We start from the raw sequence: 21,140 nt of genomic DNA, 5'->3' as shown, positions 1-21,140 counted from the left end.
AAATAAAATTAAAAAAATAAAGAAAAAGAAGGAAAGCTAATAGATAAAAAGAAAAAAAAATATAATTTTTATATAAATAATTATTAACTTTTCATTCAAATTATTTATGTATAGAGATTAATAATTAATATTTCTATTTTTATATAATTATGTGCTACAAATATAAATATTTTTCTGTTAATATTAGATTTATTTGTTTTAAGTTGTGACACTTATGTAATGTTAGCTTGCCAACCAGTAAAAGACTCCAAAGTGTCACTGTCCTATTTGCTTACAGTCGTGGCCGCTCGTAAGTCCCAACAAAGAGAGAATTCTCTTCTCCCTCAGAAACCCCTTGGCTAAAAAATATCTTCTTGTTCCAATCGCCCTGATATTTATATAAAAACCACGCGCTCACTTTTTTCTTTTCAGTCTTTACTTCTCGCGATATTTTTCGCCGCCGGCAAGAGATTATTGTAGCGTAAAGACACAGCAATGGCGCCGCCGGCGATTGAAGGTGGCGGAAGAGAACAGCCGCCCCCTGCGCAGCAGCAGCGGCAGCAGGGAGGAGTTGGACAGATGCTGACGGGGATAATAAGAGTAGCGGTTTTCTGGTACTTCGCTTCCAAGTTTTTCTCGCCGAAAAAGCCAATCTCCTCCGATCCGTCTGTTCCTAATCTCCAGATCTCCAATCTCTTCCACAAAGGCGAACCTTTGGTCCGTCCTCCTCCTCTCTCTCTCTCTTTAATAGTATTTCTACTTACTAGTATTCATCTGGTTGTATATTTTAACTGTGATACTAGGTTATTATCTGATAATTACCTAATAGGTGACCTGGTCGTATAAATATTGCTGTTTAATAGTTTCCACTAGTAGAGGCGGATTTAGAAATTAGAAGTAGTCGGTTCGGAGTGTGGCGCAGTTAATTGAACCCCTTGCGACAAGCTAGCTCCGCTGCTGTCACATTGTGAACAAATTTGTCGTATGCGTATAAAAAGAAGTTGCTTGATGGATTTCGAATGAGATAGTTGAAGCACGCAACAGTGAATCTGAAACTGATTGATTCTTAAGTTTTGAGCAACAGCTAAACGTAGAAAGATAGTTTCTTTCTCCTTTTTGCATGGTTCCATGCCGTTTGTCCACCACCACCAACATACCCAGGGTATTCCCGTAGATGGGCTTGTCCACCACCATCAATAATATCATACCCAGTGTACTCCCACAGGTGGGTCTGGGAGGGTAGTGTGTAATATTTGGAATTTTTGAAGAAAAAAATTTTAAACCAGTGTTTGTTTTACAATTTGGTCAATTCCAATTTCAACTCAAACTATAGATTTTGAAGTTTGTAAAACTGGTTTGAGGAGTACTTCAAGTGAAATATGATTTGCACTGACAAAACTCTAACTTTTTTCTCCCAACTGAAATTCATGTCTAATACACAATTTCAACTTTCAAATACCCTTTTTCCGACTTCAACTTCAAATATTCTTTGTATTTTTCAATCTTCAACCATTTATTTTCCTAATTTTGCGTATGGATATTTAGCTGAAGTTTGATGCAATAGAGTGGACTTTTGTTGTTTCAATGGTGACACTATTTCCTGGGAAACGGAGTTAGGGAATCGAGTGATGTGCAAACTTGGATGTGATGTGCGAAATAATGGAGTTGCTGCTAAGCTGTGTTTTTTTGCCCAATGTGAAAAATGATTCACGGCAAAAGATATTTTAATTGACGGATATAATTCTGATAAGATCAAAGGACAAGTAAAATTTGAACCACGCCGCTTGCAAAAGCCTGATATTTAAGTGGAGAAGGTAGAGGGCAAGCCCATTATTTAAAGAGTTTCATACCGTGCATCAATTGTCCTTGGGGATTTCTCGATTATAAAAAGAAGATCGAGGACAAGTACTTGTTTTGTATGCAATTGCGATTGATATGAACCTGTCCCATGAAATTCTTATGAGTTTGCTACCTCAATAACCCCCTTCTCCGCCCATGCCTAAAGAAAAGGCATAAGTAGAGAATGATAGAAAAGAGGGGAAGAGTAATATATTCTTGTCTTGTGGTTGTATTTTATCATTGGGGATCCTATAGCAAGCTGTTATCGACAACTGTTTCTTTAAACATTGAACTAGGATCATTGGCAAAATGATTTGCTCTAGTGGTAAGAACACTCCGTTAACAACTAAGAGGCTGGGAGTTCGAGTCACTAAAGGAGGAAAGTGGGAAAAACCAATGTTGGTGCCTAGGAAGGGAGTGGCTTTAGGGCGCTTGGCGTTTACCACATAAAAGAAGTTCAAATAGTGTCATTCAGAGATAATAGCAAACTTATATACCTACATAATGCTATTCCGTTATTTATCCATTTGCTAATAAAATAACATAAATTTATAAAAAGCTGAAAAGTCTGTCATTATGCAATGAAAATAAAGCAATTAAGAAAATTTTAATGCAGCAGACTGCACTGGATTGAGGAATAGGAGGTTTTTTTTTTTTTTTGGGGGGGGGGGGGAGCCTTTGCATGTTCCCATTACACGATTATGCCAAGTATTTCCTATAAGTGCTTTGTGAATACATCATATCTTATTTAACTACAATTATGCTCCACTTAAAACTTTCTGGCATGGCCTTTTTATAGGACATGTGGTTCTATCTTTCCGAACAAGAAAAATTCAGTGACTTTGGCAGTGAAGGTGCACTTATTTGGCATGAGACAAATATACCATATGCAGTTTGGGGACCAGAAAGTACCAGGTCTATTTCTTTGAAGTATAATCCATCCGAGGTACCATTAGCTGCCTTTTGAAGTGTCTTATTCAATTAGAAGAAAAAATTGATTCAGGATACTGTCTTTCGCTTTTGAATGCATGTGCCTTTCCTGTTTTGCACTTTTACTGTGGCACAATACTCATCTTTACTTGGTTGCCTATGATTTTTCCTCTCAGGCAGTGAGGCATAATGGGAGTCTATATGCTCATGTTTTCTTTGCACGTTCTGGGTATTCACCCGATCCAAATGATCCCGAGTATCATCCATTGGCTGCTTTTGGACAGACATATCGTAAGATCATGTTATCTGTGAATTTTTTGTCCTTACCTATGGTGGTAGAAGGTGGAATTCCTTTAGTACCTAATTCTAATGTACTGTTTCTGTGAACCCAGCTGTTGTGAAATATTTACCCAAATCTAAAGCAGACAAGAAGAAGAGCCTTTTAAAAAATTCTGAGGACTCAAATGAGGGTCTTACCATTCCTGAGGTACACCTGTGTTTTTTATATTTGTATTTGTGTGCATATGCAATATCTGTGGGCTTGTTTTATGGCTTAAGCATCAAATCTTTCGTTTCTGCATTTAATGCGTGAGTAATTTGTTCCCTGCCTCGGTTTTCCTCAAATATACCCTCTAGATTCTTAACTTCGGATCCCACCCAACAGAATAATCTTTCTGACTATTTTACATTATGACATCAACTCCTGAACCAGCAGAATGACTTTTTTGACTATTTCACACTGTGGTGTAATAAATTTCGTTTGCTCCTATATGAATTATCGTTCTTTTCGTCACCATATAAGGTTTTAATTCCATATAATCATGAGGTATGATGAGTAGTTTTCTCAGGCAGTTCAAGAAGCCCAAGATGATCTTAAGGAGGATGCTCCTGTTGAGTGGATTTCATATTGGAAACCTAATGTTACAATCAACTTGGTCGATGATTTTACAAGGTATGCATACTTGCCTCTCTTTCTGATCTGTTTAACTGTATTTCCTTCTAATGTGTACATTCTAACATTCAGTTCTTTTTCTTCTTTCTTTTTCCACTCTTTGCTCTTTTCCTTTTTGCAGATACACTGGAAATGCGATTCCACCTATTGTTGCTCCTTGTATCCTTGGTTTTACGTCCTATGTGTCTTTATTCTTCTTGTGGGTTCCTTTTACACACTGTACTGTGCTAAAGAAGCTGCAATATTAGAAACTTCTGCAGTACGCAAGAAGCAGCTCGATTAAACTTGTGGAAGAAATTGGTAAACTTGTTTCACGCAAGTTTATGATTTCCTTCATGCTAAATCCTATCTTCTCTTGCTCTTTTATTTAATTCTGTGTGAGTTGGCATCTTTCATCTGTTCTTCTTGTTAGCAAAAGATATTTTCCCACAGTTGAATTCCTTTACCTGGCTTCTTAGACATGAATATCGAATCCACAACAGGAAACTACTATCCGACCATTTTCTTCAATGAGTTTTGGTTACTTAGGGATAAATTAATACCTCTCAATGAATCAGTAACTGAGGTGCCTCTGCATTTAGAGGTGAGCCCCATGAGCATGACAAAATGGCAGCTATTCCTCCAGATTGACCAATCCTTCCAGGTTCATCGTAGTTATGGTAGCATGCTCGAGGGAGAGTCTGATGAACTAAAGGTATAGTTTACTTTTTTTTTTCCGGTAGTATGTATGCATTGGCATAGCACTTTTGCACATGAATTATCCAGATGCAAGTGATTTGTAGTTAAGCCCGAAAAGTGTGTAGATAAATGTAAATATTATACAGGCACCACAATGCTCAAGAATATACTGGACGTTACAAAATTGGAAAACCAGGAGACGTACATTATCTGTGTATATTCTGTTTATTACCTAGAATATGCATACTTTTTTTCTATCTGAATTTACTTTGTTATACTTCTTTCTTTTATTATTAGTACCAATTTGCATGTCTGCCTCCAGTAAATATCTATAAAATTTCCAACTCCAAAAGGTCAAACTAACATATAGAGTCCTGCTTTAGATCACTGTGGTCATGATGTGAAATTTTAGCAACGTACATTATTGTCACACAGTGCAACTATTATATATGCGTTTGTCACGTGATTTATCGCACTTTTTCCAGAGAGTTTTTTTGGAAGGAAATCCTTACCTTTTGGGGGTGACCATGATGGTCTCACTACTGCATTCAGTATTTGACTTCTTGGCGTTCAAGAATGGTAAATATAATTTTGCTTTGAGCATTTGCGCCTTCCCAGGAAATTACAGGAAGCGTGCAGTAGATCGGATTCAGAATAAATATGTTTTCTTTCCTTGCAGATATTCAATTTTGGAATAAAAACAAATCCATGGAAGGGTTGTCTGCAAAATCAGTCATCGTGAACTTTATTTGCCAGCTCATTGTCTTCCTGTACTTGCTTGATAATGATACTTCATGGATGATACTTGCAAGTTCTGGTATTGGTTGCTGTATAGAGTTCTGGAAAATAGGGAAGGCGATGCACATTGAGGTATGATCACTAATAATAGAGATGAATTTTTGTTCAGTTCTTTAATTGTCATTTGGCTTCATTGTAATAAAGTCTTCTAATTTCATGCTGGTGCTTGGTCGTTAGTTCTTTCTTCTATATGCTTTAGACAGTTAGAGTGATTGGAAGTTTAAGGCAAAATTTTATTGATATTTCCTGCCCTTTTTTTCGGTTATCTTATTGAGCATCTAAGTCCTCCGAAATATTTTCTTATTTACTATGTTCATTGACTAGTAATCAGGAGAAATATATATATATATATATATATGTATATATGGAGGTTTTGCTCCTACTAACATGGTTGTAGTAGGTTAGCAGTGTACGCACATTTGTTTGCCTTAAATGCCCCTGACAACAAATTAAACAAGCATAATGATCGGGGCTTTTTTGTCTTTATATCAAATCTTAAACCCAGATATCTTCTCCCCTCTTGTTCTTTTTTACTTCTCGCCGTCGTTCATAGTGAAAGCAGAAAAGAGAAAAGATTGATGTGGCTACTCAAAGAAATAACCCAAACAGCTCTAAATCCTTGAACAAGAAAGAGACCCATTATCCGACATCTCCAATTCCAATCTCATATCACTCCACAAGCTTTGCTCCTCCTCTCCTTCTTCAAAATGTCAAAAATGTTAATTTCAAATCTGATTTGAATACCTCAAAGCCCAGTAACAATTCCTCCAACAACACTTCCACGGAGGTCGGCACTAAAACTAGTGGTTCTAAAAGAGTAGGAAAGAACAATAAAAAGTTATTCCCGTCAGCCAAATGGTTCTAAAAAGAGAAACTATTGTTTGTCTTTAATTTATTTCTCAATTTTATGTTTGTTATTTTGGGTAGTCACCATTGATGAGGGAGACAGAAAGGAAAAGGACAACCATGTTTAGATTTTGGTAAAAAGACAGTAAAGCCCCTCCTATTAATGTTTTATTAGTGTGCTAATAAGGTATTTAAGACAAATCAATGTGCGTGCATTGCTATCCTACTAGAACTATGTAGTAGGTTAGCAACCCCCCCCCCCTTTCTCTCTCTCTCTCTATATATATATATATATTTAGAGAGGGAGGGAGAGAGATAGATATATTTACTGTTCCTTATGTCATCATAATCGGGCTACTTATCTTATATGATTGCTTCTTGTGTGGTTCTCACTTAGTTTAGTTTACTTGGAAGATGTGAGTTGCTTAGGAGGTAGAATACTAACTAAATTGGAGATTAGAAATTGAGAATTCAAACTTAATGTCTTCTTCATTGTTGATGCCTTCTTTTTACATACTGTGATTTGTTAAGCATAAATTCAAACCGCCAACAGTTCTATTGCTAATTGTCCTTGATTTCTAGATTGACAGATCTGGTAGAATACCTATGTTGAGGTTCCGAGATCGGGAATCGTATGCTGGAAATAAGACGAAAGAATATGATGATCTTGCCATGAAGTATTTGTCCTATGTGTTGTTCTTCCTTGTCGTGTGCTTTTCCATATACTCTTTAATGTATGAACGTCACAAGAGTTGGTACTCGTGGATCCTCTCATCCATGACAAGCTGTGTCTATATGTTCGGTAAGTTTCTATTGGTCTTTTCATCTTTTATCTTTTGGTATTTAGGATCTCAGTAATGTACTCAAAGCCTCGCATCAGCTGAACAATGTGAGAAACATTTTCAGATCATCTTGCAACTGATAGTACAATCACAGTTCACACTTTCTAGAAGCTTGTACTCTTAAAAACATTTAAAGCAAGGACTTCTGATAGCATATACTCCCATCGCTTTGCTTCTTGGTAATTTATTATTTTCTACTCTTATTTTTGCAGGTTTTGTTATGATGTGTCCCCAGTTGTTCATCAATTATAAGCTGAAGTCTGTTGCTCATTTACCTTGGAGGCAGATGACTTACAAATTTCTCAATACCATTATTGATGATTTGTTTGCATTTGTAATAAAAATGCCATTGCTACATCGCCTGTCTGTGTTCCGTGATGGTAAGTTTTTGAAATAAGATTCTTTGTAGTTGGTTGATTGGTTTTTATTTGGTTAAGTAGCGGCCGTTGTTCTCTGACCGTTGGAATCCAAGCCAGTTTTGCCTTTTACTTTGAATTCTAATGTTGTTTCATAAGCTCAAAGCCATAGAACATAATACAGACTCTTTAGAGAGTTTCATTGACTGTCCTCTATTACGACACCAAAGCCAAGGTCTTGGGACTTTCTTGGTTAATCAAGTGACCAGCTAGATAAGAACATCTATAAGATGCTAAGTATGTGTTCTCAGTGTTTGAGACTTCAATACTGGTTGCGATAAACATCTTAACAGAAGCTCGAGCAATCTTTAACCATTATAAACGATGAACTTGGTTATTTGATTGTAGCAGCTTATATGCTGGATTCAGTTGACCATTTTGTAATACTGTTTTTTGTGAAAACCAAAGGAGCAGTAAGCAGACATTGCCTGGATGCTACTGTTCCTTTTACATTTGTCTCCAGCCTAATTGATATAGTTGAGCCACTAATTTTTGTGGTGATCTTGTTTTAGAAGTCTATTATTGCAAGCGTTCTATGCGTTTGTGTGGTTGTATTATATGCATTAGCTTTCATCCAATTGGGTTACTAATGTTTCATCTGTCTTTGCCATGCAGATCTTATATTTTTAATTTACCTATATCAGAGATGGGTTTATCCAGTGGATAAGAAACGAGTGAATGAGTTTGGTTTCGCTGGGGAGGATACGGATCAAGCTTCTAGTAGTTCAGAAACTTTAGCACTGAAAGAAGACGAAAAGAAAACTAACTAATCTGAATTTTGCTTACGTTTTACTACTACACCATCAAGGAACTATGGAGTTTGGTTTTGGAATGTTCTCAGAAATGAGTAGCTTCATCGAGAATCTGAAATGACAGACAGCGGCTTGAGACGTAATTCTGGCACTTCCAGGACAGTAAGCTTCCCGTGACTTTCCTTAAGATCCTATTCGTACGTTTTTTTGAAGCCATAGTACCAGAATCTATTGTCATAGGTTTTTTGAGTTTGTTTTTCTTTTATTGCTGTTAGAATCATATGTTCGGGTGTGACTAAGATAACTGCTTAGTGTCTTTAATTTACTTGATACTTTTGACAATCTTCATTCAGAAAATTTTCAAATAGCAGTCTTGCATATGTATCTAACCAGAATTTAGGCTGTGTCAATCCGTTTCCAAATGGGGTTTCACAGCAGAGGAAATGAACTGTAATGGATTATAAAGTCGTACAACTTAGTTTCATTTCAACGGACACTTGAGATCCTTCGTTCCTCTTAGTAGTGGAATGTGCAAGAAAAAGTCGGCCAAACCTGTCACGCACGTTGTCTTTCAAAAGTGAGGAAATTGACAAAAATAGTTTCTTGAATCTTGTGTTTGGGAATTAATTTAAAATAGTCCTTTGATATAGACTAGGTGACGAAAATCTGGCCGTAGTTATCTTCGACGGAATCGACTTATCAGACACACGTGAGCCATTTGAATTGAAAAGGCTATTAGAATAAAATTCTTTCCGATTTATTTCTCTCAATTCATACTTAAAAAAAACGATAACTTTAGGATCTCGACAAAAATTGATGCCTAGCGAGGTTTGGAAAAAGATACTAGTATAAAAATTGATTAATTCGTTATTTTATAAAATATTAAGTAAAGGGAAGCGTATGGTTGGTTGGATTTGCTTGAGTAAGGTTTTTCCTTACGACACAACTGGAAACAAATGAATCATAAGAAATGCGCCTCAAATGGTCCTTTGAAGCGGTTCATGTGTTTCTTAATGAGCTAATTCAGCTTCAGATAACTATTGTTGTGTGTATTCAATAGTCAATACTAGTGAGGGTGTATCCGGACCCAATTGCCATAGCTAAGCTGGTAAAGTTTTCTTTCAGAGTTGCTTAGCAGTTAATTAAATAAAGTTGGTTGGAACATTTGACAGATAAAGCATCTATAAAAGATCATAGGGAACCGTGGGATAATTGATAAGATAAATAGAAGTCACTTGGTGATGTAGAATTTTTGACTTTATAATCAAAATGCCACTATTTGCATGATCAAAATAGATATTCTCTTTTCACCTTTTTTTTTTTTACAAAAAAATTACTACATCCGAAACAATTCTGTTGAAGTCAATTTGAGTTATAACATATTAATGCTTAATACAACCAAGTTTATTCAAAACTAATTTAAACTTAACCAATTTTGGCAAATGTAATATTTTAGTATATCAAGAAAAATATAAAGATTTTAAGTAACAATACTTCTATTATCAAATTTCCTATTTAATAGCACCTTAGTGAAAAAACTTAAATCGTCCTCATAAAATTGTGCTCTGATATATCTATATGGTGATAATTAAAAGACTTAATTTAATACTAATCTAATTTAACAAAGATAAAATTACATTAAAAAACTAAAAAAATTAACCTTAAGAAAATTACGAAAAGAATATTACAGACGTATTCCTAAATTGATCATACTAAAAAAATTTGTAAAGTTGTTTTCTCTTAAAGTTCCATTTTTCTTTCAAACATAGTATTATTTCCTTATTTTTATTGAAATTATTTTCTCAAAGTCCTTTTGTGAAGTTGAAATGCACATTTAGTCCGCACAAAGTCATGTTATTCAAGCAATGTGACAAATGTGGGTTTCAAAATCAAAGCTAACTCAAGATTTTAGAAAACGTGTCCTTAAGTAAATAGAAAATGATTTTTTTCCCTTTAGTTTAAATTTTTTTTTCTTCAATTTTTATAAATATAATCCAACACAAAGGCACGAAATTTTGTTCCAAAACTTTCTCCATAATACATACTATATTAAAATGTGAATGTTTGCTTTTTATGGATCTTCTAGCATGTTACTTTATGAAATTGATGATGACTTCATATTGTTCTAGTTTTTCTTGGGATGGTCGACGGGGAACATTTTTTTTTTCTGAAACAAAAAATTAACTGAGTATTGGTTGATATTTTGCAAGTATGATGAGCATGAATTTATGCATATTTTGCACCTCCGGTTCTACGTGTTTCGCTTCCTCAACTCTTGTGGTTTCTTTATAATACTTCACTATCGATTAAACTTTCTCATATGAATCTAATTTAAATTAATTTGATTCAAATTTTTATTTTTCATGAATACTCCTAGTCATAAGATCCTTCTCAACTCGTCACATTGCATTTTGAGAAAATTGTATGTTCAAGCAAAAATTAAAATGATTTCTTTCTTTTCTTTTTCAGACAAACACTTAATTTCTTGATATTTTCTCTAATATCAACTTCAAATATTATCTGAGTTCTCTTAAAAAAATTGTTTAACGATACTTTTATTAATTGATCTGTAAAGCCCCATAAAATTCTAGCTTAAAATTTTTAATAATCTCGGAGTTCATAACGTAATTAAAGTGCTCGAATGGTATAAGGACTTGCATGGTTTAAGCGAAGTATTTGGGACAATATGTGTATAGGATATGAACTAATATGGTAGGACGGATACTTAAGAATAAATAAAATCTTGTTTGCTCAATGTATTGAAATGCAACACTCGATACATTTGTCCTTATAATGGCAATACGATGATGTATGTAAAAGAAGTACATCTATTTTATATGTAAGGAATTAGCAAGAAATATACAAGGATCTTGGTCAGCAATGAAAGACAAGTGGGCCAGGGGTAGAGAAAATAAAAAGACTTTCTAATTGGCAAAACTTTTGCTTTTATTTGGAGTCAAAAAGTAGCATGGGTGGCAGCACGTTCAATCAAATTTGCATATAATTAAATATATAGTGGGCCAGCCAATTGAGCGATGGTCATATTTGGGTTTCATTTGGTCTTTTTAAAATAATAAAAGACATAAGGTATCAAGCCTTTCTTCGCTTCTGAATGCTGACGAGGAATGCAAAGAAACACAAAAACAAAAATTGCTCGTCGCCGACATAGAGTAAGAGGAGTCTACTTTTCCTTTCATCCTTTTTCTTTTCTTTTGTTCCTTTGCTTTAATTATCAGTTATATATGAAGATAGTTAATTATAATTCCAAACAAGAGTTAGGGTTTGAGCAGTAAAAGTAAAAATTTGATAATAGAGTCTTGACTGAGTATGGTACGATATGTTCTTAGTGATGATTATAACTCATTGGACTATAGAATTGAAGTAGGTATACATAGTTTCCCTGTATTGTTGAAAACTCACGAGTTAGAAGATTTGAGTAATCTTCTTAAATTGAAGAGAGTAATGTTATATTCTTTGGACTTGTATTGATGTGAATTGAACCCGACTGTTACATATAGATTGAAAATTTGTGAATCGGGAGGTTTGGAGGATACATGAAGTCGAAGCTGAGCGAGCTTTAAGGTGAGTTGAGGCTTACTTTCCTAGTAGAGAATTCCATTAGAACCCCTGTGCTCCATGTGTTCAATAAATTCAAGCAATGTCTTATTGCAATCCAAATACTACGTTTACTTCATTCTTATTCAGTACGACGATATATATGACAGAAACACATGCTTATTTGTATTACCAGTTGTTAAGTACGTTTGTTTGTGATATTTACATTCAGTTAAGTATTCAGTTTCAACATTAATACATGCATCAATGTGATCATTCAGTAGGGAGAAGTGACCAACCTCCCCCAGCGTGAGTACCATGATGCCAGAGTTAGTTACCCCACGCTCGCAGGTGCCAACTGTTTGTTGGGGAGCTAGGCCGACACTCCCCCGTACGAGTTTCCAGATGCTCACGTATGCAGGGCCACTACGTGTACTGAATTTCAGAAAAATGTTCAGTTTTGGTTTACAGTTCAGCTTATAGTTTCAGTTTCCAGCTCATTACTTGTTTATAAGATTTTTATATGATTTATATGATTTTCCGTATGTCCATTTTCTTTTATATTGTTTTCCCAGAATCTCGCTCTGGCTTTTTAGGAGGTAGCCTATGAGACTTACTCGGTATCCTTTGGTAATACTTGTAGCCTATTTGGCCAAGCTTCTAGCATGCCAAAGTATTTTTTTTTCAAAAAAAAGTGCCTTTTTCCTCAATTTAAGGTGTTTGGCCAAGCTTCTTTTTTTTTTTTTTAAAAAAGTGCTTTTGGATAGAAGCAGAAGTAATTTTGAAGAAGCAGAAAAAAGTATCTTCTCTCCAGAAGCAGAATCAGAAGCAGTTTTGACTTTTCTTCCAACCAAAAATATCTTTTGCAAAATATTATATATACCAAAATAATCTTACTTAATTTAAACTATTAAGTAATATAAAATAATTTTTGGGATGAACTTTCATATTTATTGGATGATTTTTGATATATTTAAATTATCTTGAAAGAATAAAGTACTTTTCAATTTTATTTTTATATTTTACTTAAATAAAATAAAAAACTTAATTATTATCTATAATAATAAAAATTTATAATTATTTATCTACTTATATAATATTAACTATTAAGCAAATCTCTTCATGTCCTTATTTGTAATTTGACATATAAAAGCACTTTTTAAAAATTTGGGCCAAATACAAATTATTGTTCAAAAGTGCTTTTTAAATTGATTAGCCAAACACAAACTGCTGTTCTCCAAAAATACTTTTTTGAAAAGCACTTTTGAAAAAACACTTCTCAAAATAAACTGATTTTTCTAGCTTGGCCAAACAGACTATTTGCCCGTTTGAGCCTGCTACATCGTGTGGTAGGTATTGATGATGCAAGTAACAAGGCACGTGGCTAGAGGAGATATTTCAGATTTAGTTTACAGACTCAGTTGATTCATCCCATCGGTAGCGGACTCTTATGAGACTATTATTTATTTTTAGATGTTTATTTTATTTTCGGGGAATGCCCTGGAGGCTATGTATTTCAGTTTTTTTCAAATTTTAGAGGCCCATGACTTGTTAGTGGGTTAGTATTAAGATATTTTGGGATTTTTTCTTTATTGATTATTTTATTAGTCCCTTTACGAATCGCAACTTGACTAGAATGAATATTTAAGCGCATTAGGTTGTTTTCTATTAAACCTGAAGTTTTGATACAACTAGCACATGGTTCACTCAACGAGTGATAAGGGTTGAGTGCCAATCACGCCCCACCTCAGTTGGGGGCGTGGCATGATCGTTCTCTAATATCTCTCTCTATATTTTTTATACGATCGAAAGCTCGCAATAATATAGTCTAACCTTGAGATGGTTATCATAAACTCATAAATTTTGATAATATTCTACTGTTCTTCGAATTATTTTATTCTATTTATAATTGATAATTAAAAAGGTAAGCTTCCATTTTTTCATGTCATTTTACTACTACTATTTGACTGTTCAATCTTTGCTGCAATGCTCTTATTGTAGGTTTACATATAAAAAAAATTTATGGATGGCCTAATTATTGAATTTATTATTATTTTAATTGTCGGCTCATATATATTATTTAGTATAATTTTATTGAATTTTTACACATTAATTTAAGTTTCATAAACGAAAGTACTGGATTCTGATAAATCGACTGGCCGAATGCTACATTCGCGGTCCGCCTCTGCCAAGCACTATATTGAACACCGTTTGCTTGCAAAAAATTTCTCCGGGTGTTCTTTTAAGGATTGATGTATTATCTACTGTCTATTAACAAAATTATTGCAAATAACACCTGTCAAATTTTTTTTAATCGAAAGCAAATACTTATTATTATTAATTAAATAAATCATAGCATTTTAGGAATTTCTTTGAAGAATTCACTTGTTTTTTCTTTTTTGTGTTTAGAAAAAATTATGGATTTTTTGATAAATGAATTGAAGCGGCTGAATATAAGACATTTTTGAATAATCATGTGTAGTTAGTGTCGTTTATTTTTGTTGGATTTATTTTTTGTATTTAACCGGTCTAAGCTCATTCTTTTCACAGTTAGCTCAATCCCCTCTCATTACCCCTAGTTGCTTCGGAAAGTAATAGCAGTAGTTATTTTTATTCTACATTAATCAACTCTGTTAGTCTATAGTGTTGCTCCATTTCATCATAATTACATAGATACCCTTATGACCCAAACAGTAACCGGATGCAGCTCTCTTTGTAATCGGAGGCAGCTCAAATTCCTGCTTATTTATAGTAGGAATATAATGGGAGATTAAAAGTGCTCAATTTTGACAAACATAAAAGATAAAAAGTGTTCAATTTTGATAAACATAATGACTAAAGGATAATTTTTGATCAACTCCTAATTATTGAGGGGCTGTTTTTTCTCCATGTTCTCTTTCAGAAGTCAAACCCAAAAGCAAGTTTCAAAATGAAACCACAGAAAAACTTTTTCCAATGCGAACTCTACAAGAGAAAAAGGAGCACCTTGTCCACATCAACTACGGGCAAAGACATCCTCCTATTTGTTCAGTTCAGACTTCAGAGAAAGGAAAAGTGCAGCTGGTTACTTTTTGAAAGAGATTGTGATATTATATGGTACAGGTATTGTGTGTTAGCTAAAATAGGAATAGTCAAAACAAAAATAAGCAAAGCTGGGAATGGCAGTTAACGTGAGAGGATGATGTCTCTGTCCTATAGGCCAAATCCCTCACCCCCACCAAATCTTTAACAGTGTCGAGTAGTTCAAATACTGCATATTTTCACTGAAAGGAAATAGTAAGGAAGTACGATGTTTTCATTGAAATAGGAAGCATTAATTGGTTTGTCAAACAATACTGTCCTTAGCACGATTTTGGTGTTTTAGTAGGAGCATCAACAGTGAATCTTTGTGAACAATAGCGTGTTTTATAGTCAAATATGGGAGAGGAAACAGGCAAAAAAACAAATGCAAGTAAATCAGAAGAAAGACAAAAACAAAAAGGAGAGAAGTAAAAGTATTGACTGACTGCAGCTTTCAGCCATTTTGCTTATTGCAATTCCTACTTCGGAGTAATTTGTGCAGCCAAGTACAGATAAGGTCACTTTCCTTCTTGTTCTTTCTCTAGACCTACGACTAGTGGTTATTACCTGCTTAAGGATACTTTGACCCTTGGATATTAAAATATGCTAAGAAAAATTATTTGATACTCTTTTTATTCTAATTTATGTGAATTTATTTTCTTATTAGTATGTTTAAAAAATAATGATCATTTTCTAAATTTAAAAATATTTAACACTACAAGTTTAAAGAAAGTTATATATAGCTACACAAATGTTATACTTTGTTTAAAATCATAAATTTCAATAGTTTTTATTTCTTTTTTATATGTGCTATTTAAAATGGATTCACATTATAAATTGAAACGATGAGAGTAATTTTTTTTTATGCAAATACATTCATTTATTGGTGCAAATATCAAGTATGAGTTTAAATATAAACTTTGGTATTACGGTAGACATTTGGATAATATTTTTGTATTACATAAAATTGATATCACATGAATCATGAATGGGCGCAACGTATTATCTTATGCATGATAGCATAATAAGTATTGCATTAGTAATTATGTTTAATAATAGTAACAATTATGTACGTAACTGAAATTATATCCTTAAAGTAAAGTGTATTTCATAATTCATAGGAAGTCGGCTTGCTTTCTTGATGAAAATCAAGAAATCATGATTGCATTATTCGTAAGAATAATAATATTTGTACTGAAACTTGTATGTTTGTACTAATTATTAGAGTTATTTTTGGCTTAAGATCGTTCTAGAAATCTACAAAATGGCATAAATTGTACTCCCTCCGTACCCTTTTATTTTAAAAATACCTTCCACATGCATTGGAAAAGATTTGAAAAAGGGTTTTAAAGGGCAGTTCCATCTTTATACTCCATCCGTTTCAATTCATGTGAACTCATTTAACTGAGTACGTAGTTTAAGAAAAGAAAGAAGACTTTTGAACTTGTTTTGTAAAATGAAACACATATATTTTGTGTGGCTATAAATATTTGCATAAAGGTAAATTATTTCCAAATAAGGAAAGTGGTCATTCTTTTTGGCACGAACTAAAAAGGAAATAAGTTCACATAAATTAAAACGGAGGGTATATGTTTATCCATATATTAAAATTATGATATTGCTAATGCCATTGTTTGCAATGTATATAAGAATAATACTGAATAGGGTATATAACTAATAGCCTGTTTGGCCAAGTCTTTTTTGAGCCAAAAGTGCCTTTTTCCAAAATTTGAGGTGTTTGGCCAAGCTTTTGGAAGAAAAAAAAGTGTTTTTGAATAGAAGCAGAAGCAGTTTCGAAGAAGTAGAAAAAATAGCTTATCTCCAAAAGTACCTTTTTGACAAGCACTTTTGAGAAAAATACACTTAGAAACAGTTTTTAAAAGTTTGGCCAAACACTAATTGCTGCTCAGAAGTATTTTTCAAATTAATTAACCAAACACAAACTACTTCTCACCGAAAGTACTTTTGAAAAAAGCACTTTTCAAAATAAGCTAATTTTTGCAGCTTGGCCAAACATGCTATAATTGTGATGATCCGATAAGTTGTTTTGAGTATTAGCCATTATTTTTGTGTTTCGAGATCTCTATTAGCTTCATTTGATGTTTCTTGATTTGCGTGAGTGTTCGTATCGTTTTCCAAAAAGTTTTTACGTACAAATTTGAAGAAAAAGTGATTTTAGGCTTAAAATGGGACTTGAGTTGATCACAGTCAACATTCTTGGAGAATGACCTCATATCAGTATTTTGATGATTCCGGTAGGATGTTATTACACTTGTGTGCATATTTGGTTTGGAGCCCGAGGGACTCAGGTGAGTATCAGATGGGCTTGGGATAGTTTGCAACTACCGATGCTCAGCAGTTGCTGATGCATTACTGCAGATATCGCATTTGCGAGCCTCACTTTTGCGATCAAGAGATCGCATTTGCGAGCATAGGCCTGGGTTGGGTGACCTCGCATTTGCGAGGAAAATGTTCGTTTTTGCGAAGTGTGGGCAATCGCTTTTGCGATCATTTTGGTCGCATTTCTGACCGCTGGTATTTATTGTCAGCTCTGCATTTGCAAAGCATTTGGGCGCATTTGCGATGGGGCACCTTTCGAATTTGCGATGGGGGACCTTCCGGTATTGGTCCTAGCGGTGCGTAGCGGAGACTGTTCGAATTTGACTGCTCGATGTTGGTCCGCTACGTGCCGCTAGGACCAATACCAGGATCTGCACAAGAAGTGCAGAAGTGTAGGAGTACAATCGACTACATGTACTCTGTAAGTGTTGAGCCCAACCTCAACAAAGTAGTGACAAGTCTATGACAAGACACTCACAATAAACGTGAATGAATAGTAATAACAAAATACAAAAATAGAATGTAAAGCATTATACTCATAAAAACGGACTCGAAGGTCAACTACCAAAGGTCCCCATAACATAATCTCAAATCTCATATCACAATACCTAGATAAACTTTACAACTACATCACATTATACTCTGTTGCGGCATGCAACCCGATCCCAATAATTAATTTATTGTTGCGGCGTATAACCCGATCTCAATATCAATTCATTTCAATATTATTGCGGCGTGCAACCCGATCCCAATATCAACTCATTAACATAAACAACTCAACACAACCAATAACGGAACGTACGAAATATTAAGGAACTACAAGTACAACGGAGGATAACCAACACCTCGTATTTATAATTCTCTACAAATCACCAAAACAAGAATAGCTAAGAACTCACAGAAATCGAAATAATATAGTAAAGTGCAACAAGTAATTTAAAGTCAATGAAAGCAAGTTAAACATGAAGCAGAGAAGTTATACAATTAATACAGGCAAGAACACATAGTAGGCAACCAAATATTGAGTGAGAAGTGAATAAATTAAAATAAGTAACAAGTAAAGAACACGTAACATGTAAAGCATGGATAACAAGTAAGATCATGTAGCAATCAAAGCATATAACAAGAGATAATATGGAATAAGTGATGACGGTAAATAGCTCAATCATGCGTGCTTTAACCCATGACGATGCATATACACTCGCCGCCTCGCATATACGATATTTTTCCACATATTTCACATAATAAATATACCAACAAGTCCTAATTCCTTCAAATCAAAGTTAGACACGACACTTACCTCTTTGCACAACCAACTCAACAATCAACCACCGTTTTTCCTTTCGAACAAGCCTCTAAACCAACCAAATCTAGTCAAATATAACAATGCAAAATAAGCTTTAGAAACTACCCACGAATGAAAAAGGGTCAATTTTTGATGATATTTGAAAAAGTCAACAAAAGTCAACCCCGAGCTTGCTTAGTCAAAATCTGAGATCCGGACCAAAATTGGATTATCCATTCACCCCCGAGCCCGGTTATGTGATTTATTTTGAAATTCGACCTCAACTTGAGGTCTAAATCTTAATTTTATAAAATCCCTAAATTCTACTAAAATCCCTAATTTCTACCACAGAAATCCCAGATTTGATGTTAAAAACTCATGAAAAGTAATGGGGAATAGAAAGAAACTGGATTGGAGTTGCTTACCAATGATTTTAGGAAGAAAAACTCTCACGAAAAGTGCCTCTAGAGTGTTTAGGGTTGAGAAATGGTGTAAAATGAACTAAGTCCCATTTTCCTCTTTTACCGAGCTGCATGTATCATAATTGTGAACTCTTGTTCGCAATTGCGAAGCCCGCATTTGTGACACACGGATCGCAAATGCGATCAATGTATTAGATGCACAGAAATCGTGAATGCGACATTTTTATTTGCAAATGCGGAAGGTCTCCCAACGCAAATGCGCCCAAATGTTTCGCAAATGCGAATTTGACAATAGTTACCGGTGGTCGCAAATGCGACCAAGATTTTCGCAAATGTTGCTTCCCAGCAAAAACGAATATTTTCCTCGCAAATGCGCGGTCACCCAGCCCAGGCCCACACTCATAAATGCGATCTCTTGATTGCAAAAGCGAGGCTCATAAATGTGAGTTAGATCTCTCAAATGCGAGATCTGCGGTAATGCACCAACAACTGCTGAGCACCAGCACTTGCAAACTATCCCAAGCTCATTTGATACTTACCCGAGCCCCTAGGGCTCTAAATCAAACATGCACACAAGTGTAATAGCATCATACAAACTTGCTCGCTACCTCAAATCATCAAAATAGTATCAAATAGCCTGAATCGATCATCAAAATTCATGATTTTCAACTTGAAAACTCATTTTTATAATTTTTCACATAACGCGCCGAAATGCACTCGGGTCACCCCAGACTCAAATCAAAAGTGCGTACAAGTCTTAAAACACCATACGAACCTACCGAAATCATTAAAACACCGATCCGAGGTCGTTTACCAAGAATGTTTACCGTGGTCAACTCAAGTCTCATTTTAAACCTAAAATCATTTTTTTCTTCAAATTTTTATGTAAAAACTTTCTGGAAAAAGATACGGATCACGCACACAAATCAAGAAACATCAAATGAAGCTAATATAGGTCTCGAAACACTAAAATAAAGGCTAGTATTCAAAATAACCTATCAGATCGTCACATTCTCCATCTCTAAAATATTAAAACTGGTTAAGTAATTAGCTAATGTTGTCTTGCCTAGCAAATAGATGTTAGGCACCATCACGACTCCGTAGTTGGGATTCCGGGTCGTGGCACTAATGTATTAGTTATACATAAATTGAATAAAGTACCAAATAAAGAATTAATAATATAAAGTTAATGCATATATATTATTTTTTCTAATATATCCTACCAAATGACCCATTAATGTGTACTAAATAATCAATTAGTTAGGTCTTTATGCGACAAGATTGCTTATGTTTTTCTTCTTTTGTTTGCTCTAGTCCTCTCTCTATAAGATGTTTCCAGACGTAGTACATAAAATACTTAAAGTTTTAAATAAGTGTTTGTTTTACAAAATAATTCATTATTTTGATTTTAATTTGAAATAGACAATTGAATTTGAAAAGATGTTTTAAAGAGCATTTCAAATGAGGTACAATACTCCTTATGTTTAAATTTGTATAACATATTTCGTTTATCGAGAGTTAATTTGATTAATCTTTGAAGCTTAAGTAGATTAGTTTAACTCAGTATTTCAAAATTAAAATTTAGATATTGAGGAACTATATGAGAATATTATAAGTTAATATGATAAAAAATAGCATATTATAAAATATTGATTTAACTTCACACAATTTGAAATACAAAAAATAAAATGTGTCAATATTAAAACAAAGGATAATAGTTTTCGCCCACAAGAAATCTATATTTCTTTTTTCAAGTTAAACATATTCAAACACTAAGACATCCAAATGGAGTATATCATTTTTTAACTTCAACTGTAAACAATTTTATGAACAATCAAACCTCAACTATATTATCCAAAATCCTAGTACAGTAGGAGTAATGCTTTCCATTATAATAGGTGCGTAAAATGAATGGAAGTTTTACATAAATGTTTCAAATAAGTCATAATTTATTCATTTTAGCCATTAATCATAGATTTACTAAAACTAACCAAACACATATAAAAATTAAAAATCTAAATAAATAAGATTCTTTCTCTACAAGAATCACACGCAAAAATCTCCTTCCATATTTTTAAGCGTGATATCAATATTAGATGCAAGACGAAAAGGAAATTTCATGGATGAGGTAGCAAATAAGGTGATGAAATACAAAAAATATATATACAAGATTCCAAAAATTTAAGCAAATAATGACATTTTTCAACGGGTATGATTGAAATTCATTGAAAACATATAGATGAGTCAATATACAAAATTTGAGGAAGATTGGAGGTGGTTTGGTATCAAAATTCATAGTTAAAATCGAGTTCAATTTTTTTTTTGGCGACACATATATCAAACATGTATCTTACACATGTATATATGGATATACATGTGATACACAGTTGATATAAATATGATACATATGTAATATACAAATGATACACAGTGCGATACACATATT

General features: G+C 33.9%; 1 protein-coding gene across 2 annotated transcripts; it reads left to right on the top strand.

Moving 5' to 3' along the window:
* Positions 1-269: 269 nt before the first annotated feature.
* On the top strand, positions 270-8,374 carry LOC107798525 (uncharacterized). Of its 2 annotated transcripts, none has more exons than XM_075227869.1 (12): positions 270-696; positions 2,618-2,764; positions 2,925-3,039; positions 3,141-3,235; positions 3,597-3,700; positions 3,822-3,859; positions 4,159-4,394; positions 4,864-4,957; positions 5,058-5,248; positions 6,605-6,824; positions 7,077-7,244; positions 7,896-8,374. In XM_075227869.1, the coding sequence occupies exons 1-12, from the start codon at positions 475-477 to the stop codon at positions 8,048-8,050; spliced, it is 1,785 nt and encodes a 594-aa protein (XP_075083970.1). In that variant the 5' UTR covers positions 270-474; the 3' UTR covers positions 8,051-8,374. The 2 variants fall into 2 exon arrangements, with proteins under 2 accessions (XP_075083970.1, XP_075083969.1); XM_075227868.1 differs by having other exon boundaries at positions 3,588-3,700.
* Positions 8,375-21,140: the final 12,766 nt, after the last annotated feature.

The sequence above is a fragment of the Nicotiana tabacum genome, chromosome 13 (assembly GCF_000715075.1).
Source record: "Nicotiana tabacum cultivar K326 chromosome 13, ASM71507v2, whole genome shotgun sequence".
NCBI lineage: Eukaryota > Viridiplantae > Streptophyta > Magnoliopsida > Solanales > Solanaceae > Nicotiana > Nicotiana tabacum.
This window is presented reverse-complemented; position numbering and strand designations above follow the sequence as displayed.

What these genes read in the sequence shown, in the direction of transcription:
- LOC107798525 (XM_075227868.1), top strand. Translation starts at nt 475, where the DNA reads ATGGCGCCGCCGGCGATTGAAGGTGGCGGAAGAGAACAGCCGCCCCCT. An exon ending in TGAAGTATAATCCATCCGAG is followed by an intron (nt 2,765 to 2,924) that starts GTACCATTAGCT and finishes TTTTCCTCTCAG; the next exon opens with GCAGTGAGGCATAATGGGAG. An exon ending in AAGCTGTGTCTATATGTTCG is followed by an intron (nt 6,825 to 7,076) that starts GTAAGTTTCTAT and finishes TTATTTTTGCAG; the next exon opens with GTTTTGTTATGATGTGTCCC.